Genomic DNA, 19,016 nt, shown 5'->3' on the forward strand with positions numbered 1-19,016 from the left:
AGCAGTTTTAGAAGGAGGGAAATACTTATATAGAAACTTTTGGGCTAGTTCATCCCAGGTGTTTACCGATCCAGCTGGGAGGGTGTTGAGCCAAGCTTTCGCTCGGTCTTTTAGTGAGAATGGAAACATACGGAGGCGGATGGCGTCGTTTGATGCTCCATTGATCCGAAAGGTATCACATATTTCTAAAAAATTAGTTATATGTAGATGAGGATCCTCGTCCGCAAGCCCGTGGAAGGTTGCGGAGTTTTGGAGCATTTGTATCAAATGCGGTCGAAGTTCAAAGTTATTGGCCTCGACATTCGGAGCATTGATAGCGGCGCCTAGATTACCTACGGTGGGTCGTAGATAATCCATAAGGGTACGTTGGTCCGCCATTGGGGGTGTATCACCCGAAACCTTCTCTTGGTTCTTGGCTTTTAACCTTTTTCTGAGAAAGCGTTCGGGTTCTTCTAGCGGTTCCTTTATGTCTTTATTGGAACTGGAGCTCATACACTACGCGAAGATGGCGTCGGGTTCCAAGTCCTGCAATAAAAACAAAAAATAATGTCGGTCATAAGGTTCACCACGGCCCCGTGTTGAGCGAACACGGCCCCGTGGTCGGAATTACAGTGATTGTTTTTCAGATCCCAGTTACTGGAAGTTGGACACGGCCCCGTGTTGCACCGACACGGCCCCGTGGTCAGCCTTCTGTAACTTGAAAAGCAAAAACTGCCAGTAACGTTGCTGAGCACGGCCCGTGTCCGACCAGGCACGGCCCCGTGCTGAGCTCTGCAGAAGCTGAAAAATCTAAAAAAAAAAATCCTAAAAAAATTAAAGAAAAATAAAAATATGATTAGGCCGTTGATTCCTAACTTTCTTAAAATCCTTGTGTCCCCGGCAACGGCGCCAAAAACTTGATGTGCGTGAAGTGTGTTATATTTTTTATGTATATTTAAGCCCTTTTTACACTTTTAGCCAAGTTTTAAATTTATAAAACACGATATTCACTAACACTAAACACACATATGGGCAAGTGCACCCATCGTGGACGTAGTATTGTGTTGGTAAGATACCGAGGTCGTCCAAGGACACAAGAGCTTTTAATACCGGTTTATCCTCAACGTCTAATCAAATCAAAAAGTTAGAAAAATGTTTTAAACTAAGAAAAATAAAATCTAACTAAATGCTGAAAAATAAAATAAAATAAAAACAGATAGACAAGATGAATCACTTGGATCCGACACGTGTATTAGTATAACCTTTGATTATTTTCGCACTTTTGCACTTGTTTAAGAGATTATCTTAGTTATTGTAGTAGGCCCCTCTTTTGAAGGCAACGTTACCCTCAACCCAGTAGTTTGAGTCAGCAAGGATACAATCCTAAAGGGTCGGATTATTGAAAGATAATGAATTAAGTTATTAATGCAAATTATGGTAGGCCCCGCTTTTGGCGGTGACGTTACCCTCGGCTAAGTAGTCTGAGTCAGCAGGGATACAGTCCTAAATAGCCGGGTTATAGTATTAATAGTAGTTAACTTATGAGGGGGTCAAAGAGTTTGGATCCCCGCCATCCAATACCTATGGGCATTGAAGGAGATCCTACTAAATTTGACCCAGGTCCCAAGCAGGACCTCTAAACGTTGAACAAGGGCAAGACCCTTACCAAACCGTTCCCTTAACCCCCGACCAGGTAGCCAACATACCTCCATATAGACCGTGGAGATATGAATGGTGAAAATCTTTTATTTTATATAGACAGTAAAATAATGCCAAGACACCACAGACAAACGATAAGGAAAGATCACCTTCAACATAAGTAACTAGTTATTAAAGTCATTAATACAAAACCAAATAAAAAGTGCAAAAGATTAAAAATAAAAAGTATTATACTAAACACTTGTCTTCACCAAGTGATGTAAGAGACTTAGGCAAACATGGCCTTTATTGTCAAGAACTCTTACGATCAATCTTGGATCCCGAGACGACTCACACACTCTATGATGGACAATGGATGATGGTGGTGGATGATGGTGTTATGGTGGTGGTGGGTGGTGGATGAAGTGTGAGAGAGGTGGTGTGCCAAGGGATGAGAGAGAATGAAACCAAGCTCCTCTATTTATAGGCTGAACAGAACGCTGGACACGGCCCCGTGTCCGCCGGACACGGCCCCGTGCCCGTCTGACATTCTCTCTCTTCATTAATTGTAATTGCGAATTACAATTAATGCGCATGCTGTACTTTCACCACGCCCCCGTGCTCGCTGGACACGGCCCCGTGGTGAGCAATGGAAGCTTCTACTGATTTGTCTTTTCTGCTGCTTCCTGGGCACGCCCCCGTGTTCGCTGGACACGGGGCGTGTTCAGACTCTGTTTCTTCTCCTTTGCCTTGGGAGGTGCCGTTGAGGGTCCGGGCAGTCCACTTTTGTTCCTTTTCTTGTATTTATGGTAGAATTAGCTGTCTTTTTGCTTCTTTTGTGATTTTGAGCTCATTTCATCCTGAAAATACAAAAGGAAGACAAAAACACTCTTTTTCCAACATTAGTACTTAAAAAGGGTTAGTTTTATGCCTTAATTGATGTGATTTATATGTTGCATTTTACACACATCACCCATTACATTTGTCGCATAGTGGTGCCGTTCCCTTGTATTGCTTCTTAGCAGGTGGTGTTGCCTCTTGGCTAGGTCCTGCTGGATTAGGTGTAACTGCTGCGGGTTTCCTTGAAGCCTTACGCTTCCTTGATTTTGGTGCAGGCTTGACTTCTACTTCCTTTGGTGACTCTTGAGTGGCTCCATTTTTGAGACGAGACATGGCAATGCCTAGATCCACGGACTTCAGTATCACTTCGCCTATTTGTTGGGCAAGTTTGGCTGCTTGCTCGGACATTTGACCGTTGCTGAGGTAAAGAGACATTCTAGAAGAAAATGAAAGACATAGGAAGAAGCAAGTGAAAGGTTATCGGGTGATCAAAACAAAATGACAACGCATAGAAATTGCGATCATTTGTTTGTTACCTAAGGCAAACAAATGAGATGGTGAAGAATCAAAGTAAGCGAGTCGTAATAATGCATTGCTGAAGACATGCTCGCCTATAAGTGAACACTCACCCCAAGAGTTCACAGGTAAGAGTGACTGGTCCGATACTGCGGATTTGTACGAACACTCTAGCCTTAGACAGAAAACTCAGAGTACAGGCATCCACTCTTCCAGTTTGCACGTGTTCACATTATTTAGACCCAAACTTTGACGAGTTTTGAAAACTTAGAGGGTTCAAAACCTGGTAATTAATCATCCTAGAACAGATGATTGCCTTTCAAAGTGGTTTTAAAATTTATGTTCTTGTTGTGGTTGTCACCTAAGGATAAGTGACGGTATTGTTTTATGACTAAACGCAAGTAAACTCGCGTTAGGGTCCTAGGAAGGTTATAGTCTAGGTCAAAGCATTACTAATAACCTAATTCCCTATAACCATGGGCTCTGATACCAACTTTTCTGTCACACCCCGACCACGTAAAACAACAAAACGTGGCGGAATCGTCGGGGAGTGTTGTAACAGAATCATTGTTTCATAACACATGGAAAATTGAAATTTTGTTTTATTGATTAAAAGAGTTACAATGTCTTAACAAACAAAGAATATAACATAATCAACTAGTCTTGCATCTTTTATTGTCACTAAGGCCCAAGTCCGCCTATGTGTATCTTGATCAATCCTATGCATCATCTCCTGAAACACATGTGAAAATAGGTACGTCAGCATAAAAATGCCGGCGAGTACATAGGTTTTATTGATTTAGGTTTCATGACTTATAGGTTTAGAAAAAGTTGTTTAACAAAAAGTTAGTCATGATCCTTGTAAAATGTTTTGTTTTATAAATCATTTGAAAAGCGATGATAGATATGTATATTTAAAAGAATAATGTAAGGTTAAATGAATAACCAAGTAAAATGAATTTGTATAAATCAAACTGTTTTGTAAAACAATGTCTTGTGAAAAATATGTTATTTGTGTAAAAATGTATAAGTCCAAATGAATGATTTAAATAACGCTACGCCATGTAATATAATACAAGCACTTATATATAGGAAGTACCAGCGGCGTATCCACCATGCTTGTAGCATACTACACACATATCGTTACTTAAGTCACTTAAACAAACCACCAAAGCATATAGTTCATGTTCAAACCAATCATCAAATGTTCTTGTCTAAACCATTGTCAATGTTTAAAACCCAAAATGTAGTCATGTAGTTATGTGTAAACAAAAGTTATGTATGGTAAGTAACAAAATGAGAATACTTAACCATAAGTAAAAAGGAACAAAACAAAGTATTTTGAATAAATCAAAAAGTTATGTTTTGCCAAGTAGAAAACTTGTTTTATTGATACAAACATTTATGTGGTAAGTTAACGCATTACATTCAAGCCTTGAGACAGCAGGATAACCTTAGAGTAAAGATTATCAAAGTAAAATGTTCACGGATTCAGTCATTCCTTACATCCACACCAACCCAGGATGTCAGGAACGGGATTTGTCAAGTCCTATGGTACCATTACTTACTACCGAGCGGCGTAGCTAATGTTAATGAATGTAGTAAAGAACCGTTTATACAAACCAAATGTCATACCAAATGTAAACAAATTATGTGAAAGCAATGTACTAAGTATGCTAAGTAACATACAAAGCAGAAAAGTTATGTAAATCAATGTGCTAGCATGTTAAATGAACATACATAGCAAAAGAAATGAAATCATGTACTATTAGTGTACTAATTAACATAGCAGTATATGGTATAAAACATGAAAGTAACAAGCAGGCACATGTGTTTCACCCCAAAATGTTTGAATAACAGTAAAAGAGGGGACTATGTACTCACTTGAGGGTGCTTAGAAGTCTTGAACAACAACCAAGCGAAGCTAGAGGGATCACGGAATCAAACGGCACCCTATATAGATAACTACATAAATAACCGGACCTAAATCGGGAGATTGGATAGTATGAGGTTTCGTAAACCAAATGAGTATTGGAACTCATATGATATGGTTAAACAAAGCCTACATACTAAAATGAAACCTAACCTTAGTGCTTATGACCCATTACGACCCGTTTAGGTAGCTTATGCTACTTTAACGCGTTGTTCGCGTAAAACGCGTTCGAAACGCCTAACTAGCCCTATGACAAGCAAGATATGCCTTAACATACTTAATATTGTTGCTAAATAAGTTTAGATACTAAAAATTATGTTGCATAGGCTTAAAATGAATTTTAGCGTAAAAAGGGCATTTTGGTAATTTACCTAAGGCATAAGAACTACTTATCATACAACTACTTAAACGTCGTGACCATAAGGTATAACCTCGGAAGGTTATTCCCTATACAACTATGGTCACCTAAAGTGTTTGGTCGGATCCTAATGATCGACCAAATGGGTCGGGTTCGTAAGCATAAGCGATTGATTAAATCGCTTACCCTTACGACCCTAGACAAGCACAAATCTAAAAGTGGCGAGCTAAACATGTTTAAAAAAAAGTTTGAAAACAGGTTTGGTATCAAAACAAACGGTTTTGATAACTAAAAGTAGTTTGGTTACAAAATACGCAAGAATACGCATTTTGGCCGAAACTACGACTCGTCACTGAGCCTAGATAACGTGGTAATCAGTAGGTATAGTCGCTAGGGACTATAACCATCATGATTACGCTCACGTTATGAAGTTCAAATGAACTTCATGTTGACCATAAACTGGTCAAAGCTGAAAGCCAAACAATGTTTGACTTTCACGCTAAAAATCGTAAAAGAACGAAAGAGGACTTACAAAAGGTCCAAGAACGGAAGTTTGACCCGATTATTCTCAGGTATGAAGTGAAATCACTTCAACTTAGAGAGCAATCAGATCAAGGTGTGAGTTTTGAGTGAAGGGGGGGTAGGGTATTTATAGTTTTTGCACAACCGTTAAGATCGTTCATCGTAAAACGAGCTTCGATCTCATCCGTACACATGTGCCCATGGTTTTGTGAAACCATGGGAGCCCATAGTTTCATTAAAACCATGTGAAAATGTGGGGAACAGCTGGAACAAGCTGTAATTTAGATTTTTCATTTTGGTCCCTTCCCAAGATAACTTTGGCAGAATGTCAATTTTGGTCCCTGAATGTGCAAAACATGGTTTTTGATGCATTTTTGACACGTTTAAGCCCCGTTAATCCCATTTCAAGGCTCTAAAATGAATTTAAAGTATAGGGAACATGAAACATGCTCAAAAATATCTCGGATGTCGGTTTGTTTGGTCGTACGGTTGCGTTGTTCGGTTAATTACGACGAAACACGAACGAATGCGAAAAACGATCCAAATTACGCGACGAATGGAATTTTATCATGCCAATCACTAAAATAAAATATTTTAATGATTACATAAACTTTTGGATGTGCGGATGTATTCAGAACGTAAGTTATGCGCGAAAATGCAAACTTATGCACTTTTTGACGCTTTTAGTCCCTGAATGAGCATAAAGTTTGTTTTAGCACACCAAACCCCTCAAAGCCTATTTCTAAGCTATGTAAAGGATATTTACAGTGTGTTTAACTTATGATCATGTTTCGGAATGTCCGTTATAGTTCAGAATGGCATACTTTCGTAGTTTGTCATATTTAGTCCTTGTAAGCGAATAAACTTGATTTCGGCATACCAGGCCTTCCAAAACTTATTTCTAAGTTATGTAAAGGTTATTTAGGGTATGTTAAGCCTATGTCACTATTCCGGAGTGTTTGTTGCATTAAACTGGTTATATTAACGCATCAGTGCGCGTATAACCATCTAGAAAGCGATCTAAAGCCCGAAATCGAACAAGAGTTGATATGTGCAAATGATACACATGTTTATGCAAATACCAAGTGTGAAACACAATATTTCATTGGTTTGGTATTTGTTTGATGGCCGAAATGACACAGGTGTCACAGGTAGTATCTAGGGTTTAGCCAAGAAACATGATGTCTAACATAAACAAATCAAATTCAAAACAAGAATTCATGATCAAAGTATCGAAACAAGAAAATAATGAAAACCGGGAGATAAGACCCGAACAATCTTCTTTCCTACGCTCTGTGCTTCAACCGGATGATTCTTGCGAGCTAAATCACCTCGAAAGACTCAAAAATCTGCTCTCAAAAGTCTCCTAGGGTTCTTGGTTCGTATGTTGTCTCATAATGATGATTATTATTCTTTTTATACCAAACCCTAATCGTTCCACAATCAGGCGCATCATTCATACCAGTCGCGTAGCGCGACTGGTCTGCCCTTCATGCTCGCGCTAAGCGAGCTCCTCAAAAGTAAGCCAAGTCAATGCTACCTCAGTCGCGTAGCGCGACTGAGTATCCTATCACCTTAGCGCTACGCGACTGAGCTTTTTTCACAGAATGTTCACCTCTAAACTCAGCTCCAACTTCCAAAAACTTCAAAATTATTCTAACACTTTTATACATTGGCTCCGGAACTTGACATTTGACACTTTAGCTCGGTTTTGCTCAAATTTCAGCATTTTATGTATCAAGACCTGGAAAACGCAATGTAGATCAATAGCACGCAATTCTAAACTAAACTAAGCTAAGAAATAACGATAAAACGTACAAACTATACATGATAAAAGTATGTATTTTGCAATACATCAAATATCCCCACACTTACTCTTTTTTCGTCCCCGAAAAAGAATTATGCAACGGAATCAGAAACAAACAATTACTCGGGTCAAAAATATAGGTATAATTAATTAAAACCAAGAATTGCGTTAGCCACAATTGCGAATATACTTATCCCTTTAAACCCGAATTCAATCCTAAACCCTTATCATGTAAATTTAGTTTAAGTGCGGTCAGTCTACCTAGGGTCTCACGCTAGAATCAACAGTCCACCTACTCCCAACTCAAGCTTATAGGGCTAAACGAACGATCATTTGACCAATTCCTAACCGTTTTATACCAAGATAAAGAGAGTTTGACATCAAATCTAATTTTTTTTCTTTTCTCTTTTTTTTCTAGCTTGCTCTTTTTGTTTTTTTTTCTTTTCCTTTCGTGAGACTAGACGATGCTTTCCCTAACCCAGCGGTATTCCGACTGTAGAGTCGCTATCCCCAATCACAGATTACATAGGTATCGGTACTTTTATTCGGCAAGTCGATTTCACACACCCTAGCGGTAATCCTGTTGTAGAGTCGCCATCCCCAGCCCAGACTACATAGGAATGCACTACTTTCATTTAGTTTCTAGCTCACTTTTATTCTATTTTTTTTTTCTTTTTCAGCGAGATATGATAAAAACTCTAACTATCTTAGCTTATAACGGCACCCCTTATACTATTTTTGCCGGTTTTAGTTTCCCATATTTCCCAGGCGAGAACCCACTAGCAGACCGACAATTAAGGTATATTAATTCAAAGGGACTTAGAACCAAAACCCGGGCCTATCCACATATCCCAAACTAGACGCAAACTCAGTTTATTATAATCTCATATTATTATTATTTGAACCCGAGCGAAAATTTGTTTTTTCTATCATTTTCCGTTCAAAAATGCAAACTTCTTTTTATTTCGAAAGACATTTTTTGATTTTTCAATTTTTTTGTATTTTTTTCAATTTTTAATTTTTTTGGATTTTTATAATTAAGACTCGATTATTTACATGTATTCCCATCCCCACACTTAGAGATTGCATTGTCCCTAATGCAAGAACGAAAACACGACTCGACACTACCTAACAACTACTAAATAAATAACGAACTAACTAAATAACTAGACGACGAAATAAAAAAATAAATACAACAACAACAAAAGGGAAACGACTTAGCTGATATGTGAGACTGTCAAAGTGCCAGTCATTTCCACATAAGCCCTCCAATTCGAAACGCGCTCAGCAAACAACTCAACCTCGGACACGCGAACGAAAGCGGCTAACATAATCACCTATCAAACAATGAACAACCTACCAAAACATACCTATATATATATATATCAAAATAGATGCATCAGTGTTCATCAAACCATCCCAACCAACCCAACCTGTTTAACGTGCATCAATATCAAATACAGACCAATCAATCAAGGATGAAAACAACAATAAAGACAAAATAAACATCAAAAGATATAATCATCAGCTGCTGCTCATCCGCCTGCTATCCATCCACGATCTCTAGCCACTATCTGTCTCATGGCTGCTCGCCTCATAAACATGATAAGTAGAATCAGAACCCGTCTGTGCACCCTGTCCCCTGTGTAATAACTCAATCATACGCTCTAATCTGTCAAATCTCTGCTACACATAGCCAGAGAATGACTCTAAAGTGAGGGGCACTGGTAACGGGACTCTCCTCTCAGCCTGATGTACCGGCTGTACCGGTGTCTGTGGCGGCTGCTGTGCATCTGACGGTCCCGCCTCCTGCTGCGGCTCAACCTCTACTGGCCCTCTCTGCGGTGGCTGAACAGGTGGGCCCTCTCTAATCGGCTCCCAACCATATGGTGCCTCCCACGACGCGATGCCTGCCTTCTGCAGGTCTTCTAACCCAAAAATCGCAGTCGTCGGGTCCCTATGCAAGAACTGAGGCTGATATATATCTAAAACCCCAAGATGTGATGCAATCCTAGTAATGTAGGGGCCCATATCCAACCTAGCCCTATCGCCACCTCTCCTACCTCGACTAATCGAATCTACCAACACTGTGGCCAAATTAAACTCTCTCCTCTGCACCCGACACATCAAAATAAAAAGCTCAATCCAGTTAGCTTTATTCTCCCCAGACTTCCTCCCAACCAACGTCGTCGCCAACAACCTCAACACATACCTATATATCGGATTCCTAACCGTCGAAATCAGATTTGTCTGTCCAAAATCCGCATCCGAAATAGACTCCCAAAACGCCTTCAACTCTGCTCTTCCAACACTATACTTCCTATTTTCCGAATACGCACCCCTCAAACAGGTCGAGAACTCGGGTCTCCTAACCTCCTCCTCAGTATATAACCCCGAAATAATCGCAAACCTAGGTACGTTCATCTCGTACACCTTCCTACCGAAACTGAATGACAACGCATTTCCCTGCTCAAACTTACCCTCCTTATGCATCCACGTGCTGTGGAATTCTAACACAAGCTCTACATACTGAGGGTCAATACAATTCATCGCGTCTATCAACCTCTCTCCTAACAACTCCCTAACCTCCTGCTCTGCACCTATCTCAGTCAACCACTCCCAATTTATCACCCTATGCTGAAGTAGTGCCATTTTCTTAAATTTCTTAAACTTATCCCACTCATACGTATCTTCTTCAAACTTAAGGATTGGATGGTTCACTACCCTATTCATCAACTCATCCGGTATGAAATTGTATGATGTCGAGTATTCAATCTTCCTTAGATTGGGATCATCCTCTGCTATCTGAATAATGGGCGTTTCGATAATCACCGGATCCTGTCCCGGTGCAGTCTGCCCCGCAGCTCTTTTTCGTGCCCGACCCGATCGAGAACTACTCGCCATATCTGCAAAACAATTGATATTCAAGACAAAACAAGCAGATCATCAGTAATAACAAACTATTTTTGGATTTTAAAATTTTTTTTTTTTTGATTTTTTTGATTTTTTTTTCAGAACAAAATAATAATATAAAAAAATACATTCGAACGACGGCCGTATAGCATTTCGTTCGCGGCCGTTATTCGATACAAGTGACTTTTTACGCATATCGGCTCGAAAACCGGATCGAACTTCGCCCGAATGGAGATTGAGTACGAACGAAACGATCCGATGATCAAGCGATGTACATTGCGCAAACCGACACTGGACAAAACTCTAAGACGACTCGATAAATTAAAAACGACACTAAACGACGCAAAACACGACACAAATGACGCAACATACACTTCTACCCCCTCCCGGCACCTTGCTCGCCCTCGAGCAATCCCAAGTGCCGAGAAAACATCACAAACCAAGTGCGGAAGCAACGGAAGCAATGCGCGCAAAATTTTGTGAAAAATGGAATTTTATGTAACGGTGCGAAAAGCCTCCCCACACTTGAAGTGCATTATGTCCTAAACAACCGTCCGCGCCCAAATAATATGCATAATAAATCCGCGGACAAAAACCATCCCTCCTATATGTCTCTATCACACCCCAAGCGCACATCGCTCAAATCAAGCATAATCAACTTAAACCAACCCGAGCCACCCGTACCCTAATGAGTATTCAACAATGCCACCCAAAAGGGGCTCGACTTAAAACATACGGGCACCAAGCTGAAAACACAACCTCTTACCCCCCACGGACAAAATTCGACCAAGAAACAATCTGACTATCCGAACAAATTGACCTATCATGACAAAAACCTACTGACTCAACACAATTATACCTACTGACTCAATATAAACAGACGACAGATGACTACTAAACAGAAATGGACTCGACACGACTCAAAGAAAAACAAGTATTTGAGCAGGGAATCATACCTCGCAGTCGACCGAACCGAATGAACAAAACCGATGTGAAAGGCGGTGGTCAGCGGGTGTGGCACTGGTGGTGTTCGGCGAATAAAGGTGGAGATGAAGGTCAGCGGTTGTGGGGTAGTGGAAGATGGGGGATGGCGGTGATGAACAGGTGATTGCCGGAGGTGTGGTTGTGGGTTTATGGTAATCGCCAGAGGTGTGGGTGAAAGAGGTGGGTGAACGACTGAGAAAGGTGGAGATGATGGTGGTATTTGGCGGAGAAGTGGTGGGTGAACGGCTGCGGTGGTGGTGAAGTGAAAGATGAGGTTAGGTGGTGGGTGATCGGCGGAGGTGTGGGTGAGAAAGATGAGGTTTGAATTTGGGGATAAGAATTAGGGTTTTATATTTTTTTCTGATTTACTATGGCACTCGCGTAGCGCGAGTGATAGTGGTTAGGGCTTGGCGCTACGCGAGTGAAGAGGTCAGGTTGAAGGGTTCAAAGGTCCAAAAGGGTCAAAGGTTCAAAAACTGGTTGGTGAACCCCATAGGTCTCGCGTAGCGCGAGAGATATGGTTATAGTGTGTCGCGCTACGCTAGTGGCCATTTTTCACAGAAGGTTTCGTGAAATTTCCACTTTCTTGCCTCAGAAAAATTTTGATGTTTTACCAACCCATTCCCAAATCATCCCAAAATATTTTCTAAGTATGGGACTTACCTGAAACCTCGTTTTCCTCAAATTTCCAGCCCTTCAAGGTATGTTTCCTGCAAAATTTCTCAAAAACACACAAGACGCAAACACAAAAACTACGAAAAACACAAGAAATAGCGCAATTTACAAACGGTACAAACTCTACAAACGAAGCCTTACGTAATTACTGTTCGGCGAAGGTGGGTGGGTCCTCTAGAGGAATTTCTTCCTCTTCGGTAGAATCAATTGGACCTCCCAAGTAATGTTTCAAGCGATGGCCGTTCACTTTCCAAACTCCCTTATCTACTTCATCGTAGAGCTCAACCGTGCCATACGGAAACACTTCTTTCACCACATACGGTCCATTCCATCTCGATTTCAATTTCCCTGCTATTAATTTCAAACGTGAATTGAACAAAAGTACCTTGTCACCTACCTTAAAATCCTTCAAACCTCGCAACCTCCTATCATGCAATGCCTTTGATTTCTCCTTGATACTCCAAGATCTTTCATACGCGGCATCCCTCAATGCTTCCAACTCATGAATCTGGAAGAATCTCCTCCTTGCGGCTTCGGTAAGGTCAAGGTTTACGGTTTTCAATGGCCACAATGCCCTATACTCTAATTCAACCGGAAGATGGCAAGCTTTGCCATACACGATCATAAAGGGTGTTGTGCCTAACGGTGTCTTATAGGCGGTACGGAATGCCCACAAAGCGTCGTCGAGCTTTTCCGACCAATCCTTTCTACTTTTTCCTACCGTTTTCTCTAAGATTCTCTTCACCCCTCGGTTAGCATTCTCTACTTGGCCACTAGTTTGCGGGTGGTATGCGGTGGAAAGACGATGAGTGACACCATAACGTGCAAGTGCCTTTTCCATGGCGGAATTGCAAAAATGCGTGCCACGGTCACTTATGATAGCTTTAGGGATTCCGAAACGCGTGAACAACTTCTTAAGGAATCTCACCACCACTCGGGCATCATTGGTGGGCAAAGCTTGAGCTTCGACCCACTTTGAAACGTAATCAATGGCCACGAGGATGTACCTATTCCCACTTGAAGATGGAAAAGGTCCCATGAAGTCAAAGATTTCCAAGACTTGGATGGGATTTTGAGGCATTTCATCCTTGGATGAGATGTTTCCGGTACGTTGGCAACGGTCACAAGTCCTAACAAACTCTACGGCATCCTTAACTACCGTTGGCCAATAAAACCCACTATCAAAAACCTTTTGTGCCGTCACATTCGCTCCGTGATGGCCCCCCGTTAAACCCTCGTGCACATGTCTAAGGATGTCTAAACCTTCCTCCTTTGAAACACATCTCCTAAGCACTCTATCTCCTCCTATCCTAAAGAGGTAAGGGTCATCCCAAATATACTTCCTAGCCTCCCTAAGAAGCTTTTTCTTTTGTTGGTATGACATACCCCTCACAAGATCTCCGGTTGCCAAATAGTTTGCCAAATCCGAGAACCATGGCCAACCCTCTACCTCGGCACTGACAAAATCTATGGTTTCATGGGGAAAGGTATCTCCTATGGAATCCTCACGAACCTCCTCTCTCTTTGGATCCTCTAATCGTGACAAGTGGTCGGCGGCCACATTTTCCGCTCCCTTTTTATCCTTAATTTCTATATCGAACTCGGAGAGCAAAAGAATCCATCTAATAAGACGTGGCTTTGCATCTTTCTTTTGGAAAAGAAAGCGCAAAGCGGAGTGATCGGTGAACACGGTGGTTTTGGAAAGCACAAGATAAGAGCGAAACTTATCAAAAGCAAACACTACGGCTAAGAGTTCTTTTTCCGTGGTGGTATAGTTCTCTTGAGCATCATTTAGAGTTTTGCTCGCGTAGTAGATTGGATGAAAGTGCTTATCGACTCTTTGACCTAGGACCGCACCTACGGCATAATCACTTGCATCACACATGAGCTCAAAGGGTAAGCTCCAATCGGGCGACACAAGTATCGGGGCACTCACGAGTTTTTCCTTCAAGAAGTCAAACGCCTTGATGCACTCCTCGTCGAAGACGAAAGGTACATCCTTCTCTAAAAGCCTAGTCATCGGGCGTGTGATTTTGGAAAAATCTTTGATAAAACGCCTATAAAAGCCCGCATGACCTAGGAAGCTCCTAACGGACTTAACACTAGTAGGTGGAGGCAATCTACTTATGGTATCTATCTTGGCCCTATCCACCTATATACCCTCTCTTGACACCTTGTGTCCTAACACTATCCCCTCCGTCACCATAAAGTGACACTTCTCCCAATTCAACATAAGGTTTGTCTCTATGCACCTCTTAAGCATCCTATCAAGATTAGAAAGACATTGGTCGAAAGTGGTGCCATAAACCGAGAAGTCATCCATGAAGACCTCCATGGAAGTCTCAAGCATGTCTTGGAATATGGCAACCATGCATCTTTGGAAAGTAGCCGGAGCGTTGCATAACCCGAAAGGCATGCGGCGATACGCATAAGAGCCGTAAGGGCATGTGAACGTCGTTTTATCTTGATCCTCCGGGGCGATGGGGATCTGAAAATAACCCGAAAATCCATCGAGAAAACAATAAAATTGTTGACCCGCTAGACGCTCCAACATTTGGTCAATGAATGGTAAGGGGAAGTGGTCTTTCCGGGTGGCGTCGTTCAACTTTCGGTAGTCTATGCACACACGTCATCCGGTAACGGTACGGGACGGGATTAACTCATTCTTCTCATTCATGATCACCGTCATCCCACCCTTCTTTGGGACGACTTGGGTCGGGCTAACCCATGGTGAATCGGAAATGGGGTAAATCACCCCGGCATCTAACAACTTAAGAACCTCTTTCTTAACAACCTCTTGCATGTTCGGATTAAGGCGCCTTTGAGGTTGCACCACCGGCTTATAGTCATCTTCCATGAGTATCCGGTGGGTACAATAGGCGGGGCTTATGCCCTTGATATCCGAAAGACGCCATGCAATGGCTTCCCTATTCACTCTCAACACCTCTAACAACCTACCCTTCTCTCCCTCCTCTAACTTAGACGAAATAATGACGGGAAACTCGGACCCCTCACCTAGGAAAGCGTACTCTAAGTGGGACGGGAGGACTTTGAGTTCTAAAGGGGCGGGCTTCTCTATAGGTGTACTCTCACTTTCACTCTTAATTTCACTCAATTCTAGCACCTCGGGGACCCACTTGTCCTCGTCTACCTCTTCACTCTCACTAACAACCTCCTCTACCTTCTCAGCTATCTCGTCTATCCTACTCTCAACTAGGTCGGCTCCACTAATATAGTCAAAGCAATGGTCAACACACGATAAGAAAGACTCTATGAAATAGACCGAATGACAAGGACTACTAAGATCATCGGAACCACTAGGGTGTTCCATGGAGCGTGCTATTTCGAAAGTGACCCTCTCCTCACCGACTTGAAGTGTGATTATCCCGTCAAAGACATCGATGATGGCCTTGGCGGTACACAAGAATGGACGCCCTAGAATGATGGGAACCTTTTCGTCGGCTTCCATGTCAAGAACGACAAAGTCTACGGGGAAGACGAACTTATCCACTTTGACTAGAAGGTTTTCAATAATGCCTCGTGGATACTTGACGGACCTATCGGCTAGCGACAAAGACATGCGTGTAGGCGACAACTCTCCTAGACCTAACCTCTCATACATGGAATATGGCATTAAGTTAATACTCGCTCCTAGGTCGGCTAGGGCCCTACACTCGGTATCACTCCCAAACAAGCACGGGATGGTGAAAAGGCCCGGATCCATCAATTTTTCCGGAACCTTGTTCAACACTACGGCGGAACATCCTCCACTAAGGGGGATGTTAGAAACCTCTCCTAACCTATCCTTGCGTTTTAGAAGGTCTTTTAGGAACTTTGCATATTTGGGCATGGATTGGAGAGCTTCTATGAACGGGAGGTTGATCCTAAGTTGCTTAAAGATCTCTAAAAATTTCCCGTACTCTTTGGAATAGGTTTGATTTTTAAGGCGGGAAGGAAAAGGAGCACGGGAAATATCAACATTCGGTGAAGGAACGACTTGAACGGGTTTCTTTCCTACACTCTTCTCACTCGAAGGCGCCCCGGTGTGTGCGGTACTTGCTGGGATTAACCTAGGTTGCACTTTACCGGGCGCCTCCATTTCAATCTCTTCATCTACGGGTTCTTCCTCTTCTATCTCAATACTCTCGGGTCTCACTATCTCTCCTAAGGTCCTACCACTACGGGTCGAAATTGCCTTCAAAGAGCCAGATGGGTTGGGCTTTGTGTTGCCCGAAAAGTGACCGGGAGGTCGTTCTTGCAACTGACGTGCAATATCCCCAACTTGCCTTTGAAGTTCTAAGAAGCTTGAATGATTATTCTTTAAAAGCGTAGCATGGTCCTCTAAGGTACGTTGGGTAGCCTGATCTTTCACCAATAATTGGGAAAGAAGGTCCTCTATCCTAGACAAACTACCCCCTGACCCCTCACTCTTAGGTTGAACCTCTTGGTTTGACCCCTCACCTCTAAACTGCCCTCCTGAACCTGAACTAGCAAATTGACCCGTTTGACCCGACCCCCCACTAGAGTAAAAACCTGGCCCCCTACTTTGATATTGACCTGATGGAAAACCAGGGGGGTTACCTGAGGAACGATAATTGTTAGCACACCAATTAGAGTTACTATTATTGAACGGGTTAGTTGGACCCCTATTTTGACCTGCTATATACTCGACCTGCTCTAGGGTAATGGTTGGGCAATCTATGGTGTCATGTCCACCTCTACAAACCTCACATCTATCTACCTTCTTCTTGATTTCTAGCAACTCTTTGGTGATATATTCAAGCTGAGACACTACCTTTGAGTCTGAAACGACTTGGTTCACCCCTCGAGAAGATGAGGGAGTAATCACAGGATTGGAATTCCTGCCGGTAGCACTATGATCTATATCAGCATGAGCGAAGCTCTCAAAGAGGTCATTGCAGTCAGCCACAGTTTTCTTTCCCATAAGGTGGCCTCCTGCGGATGTGTCGAATCGGGCTTTGAACTCAGGGGTAAGACCGTTATAAAACTTTTCTACTAAGGCCCAATCCGACAATCCATGTTGGGAACAACGCGAGAGTAAAGTTTGAAACCTCTCCCAAGCTAAGTGATAGGGTTCATCAGGCTCCATTCTGAAGGAATGGATCTGATCTCGAAGGCGAGAGGCCTTCGCGGGTGGGAAATATTTCTTAAGGAAGGCATCTCTAAGTCCCGCCCAAGTGGTGTAAGTACCTGGTGGCTGCGAATCAAGCCAGGTGGCTGCGCGGCCAGCAAGTGAAAAGGGGAAGACTTGGAGGAAACGGGCGTCTAGGTTAACACCTTCGATGCCGAAGGTGCTACACAGGCGGGTAAGGCGATTGATATGTGCTGGCGCATCCTCATCATCACGACCATGAAACTGACAAGAGTTGTTAATGGCAGTCATGATGTATGAAGGAATTTGCCAAGACTTATCATTGGCGATTTCAGGTAGGGTGATGGGTGAGTTTGCGGTAAAACCCGCGGTGGAACGCTGGTGGACAGTTTGGTTTTCGGCCATTTAGTGAACTGGTGGTGGACTAGGGTGACGGGAGGGTGGTGGGGAATTGTGGGGTGATGACTTAGGGGTAAAGTCAAAGTTCGGTGGTTTAGATTGGAGAGTAGAGTCAGAAGGGGCGGAAGATGAAGTTGAAGATTTTCTTACCGAAAAACTGGGTGTGGAGAAGGAAGACTTGTCAATTGGTGGCTTCACTGGTCCCTGCGAACGCGTGTGGGGCATGAACTGCAAAACCAAGAAATAACAAGTAAGACAACTCCAACAAAGGACTCGAAAAATACGAAAAAGAAGACACTAAAATTACTTGGACTCCTACGACTCACAAACACACACAAAAGCACGTAACGATATCAGTTGAAATCCAAATTAAGCAATTAACGCAACTGCCAAGAGTCCCCGGCAACGGCGCCAAAAACTTGATGTGGAAAAAGTAGTTCAACTAATTAAACTAAAATTACCCTAAATTAAGACTCAAGTAAGAAAAATCTAGACTCTTTAACCTGACTAAACTACTCACCGGCAAGTGTACCGGTCGACTCTAGCACAGCAAAGTAAGTCCGGATGTCGAACCCACATGGACTCTATGAATTACGTTAACGACTCAATTTAGACTAGACACTGACACGACTAAACGAATATTGTGTTTGGGGGGGGGGGGGTTTCTAAAATCCTAAAATTATGATTAAATTGAAATTAACTAAGACACGAACGAAAACTAGGGTTTTGATTCAGATGAGATTAAGGACTACCTAGACTTGAATCCAGTTTAACTATGAATGGACTTCTAACGGTTTTATTGTTGTATGGAGCCGGGATCGTAAAATACTAAACCTTAAGGTATTTCAATGCTAAGACTTCCCGACCCTTCTCAGGAAGAAACCTAGGAAACCCTACAAGGCTGTTATGATTACCGACTGTTAGATTTCCTCTCAGTCCTCTAACGACTCTAAAAGTGCCCTAATACGACTATCTACCTCTCAGCGCGATAATCTAAGGCAATTCTAGGTTCTGACTTGGTTTACTAGACACAACTGCAATTAGGGAACTAACTTCGACTTCTCTCAAAATCTAATTTAGCTATATATTGCACCGCGACCTAATAACTAACTCGAGCCTCTCAGCGACAAGTTAAGCAGAATACTCACTTCTAATTATATTTTAATTACTGTTTCTAAGGCTATCGGCCGATTTACCCAAAGATCACCCGAACCCGCAAGGATGCAAATAATCAACACAGATCTATTATGTGATAAAGACCGTCACTAAGATCTATGTGAAACAGCAAATAATCCACAATCAAAAGTAGATACGCATGTGCACCAAATCAGAAAATCTA

The 19,016-nt window shown here is 42.3% G+C and overlaps 1 protein-coding gene across 1 annotated transcript; it reads right to left on the reverse strand.

The window, feature by feature from the left end:
- Nucleotides 1–14,309: 14,309 nt before the first annotated feature.
- On the reverse strand, nt 14,310–16,015 carry LOC118484197. The gene is made up of 3 exons (XM_035980188.1): nt 15,532–16,015; nt 15,181–15,378; nt 14,310–14,419 (listed from the first exon to the last, which is right to left on the reverse strand). Exons 1-3 carry the CDS (start codon nt 16,013–16,015, stop codon nt 14,310–14,312), a joined length of 792 nt encoding a protein of 263 aa, XP_035836081.1.
- Between the last annotated feature and the right edge of the window lie 3,001 nt (nt 16,016–19,016).

This window comes from Helianthus annuus, chromosome 11 (genome assembly GCF_002127325.2).
Source record: "Helianthus annuus cultivar XRQ/B chromosome 11, HanXRQr2.0-SUNRISE, whole genome shotgun sequence".
Taxonomy (NCBI): domain Eukaryota; kingdom Viridiplantae; phylum Streptophyta; class Magnoliopsida; order Asterales; family Asteraceae; genus Helianthus; species Helianthus annuus.

Bases quoted from the DNA above. Each gene is read 5' to 3' on its own strand.
- LOC118484197 (XM_035980188.1), bottom strand. From the start codon at position 16,015: ATGCCCAAATATGCAAAGTTCCTAAAAGACCTTCTAAAACGCAAGGAT. The intron at 15,379-15,531 runs GTGAGGAGAGGG...GAGCCGACCTAG, and splicing joins GATAATCACACTTCAAGTCG to TTGAGAGTAGGATAGACGAG. The intron at 14,420-15,180 runs GTGAGGGGTCCG...AGGATGCTTAAG, and splicing joins CTTAGAGTACGCTTTCCTAG to AGGTGCATAGAGACAAACCT.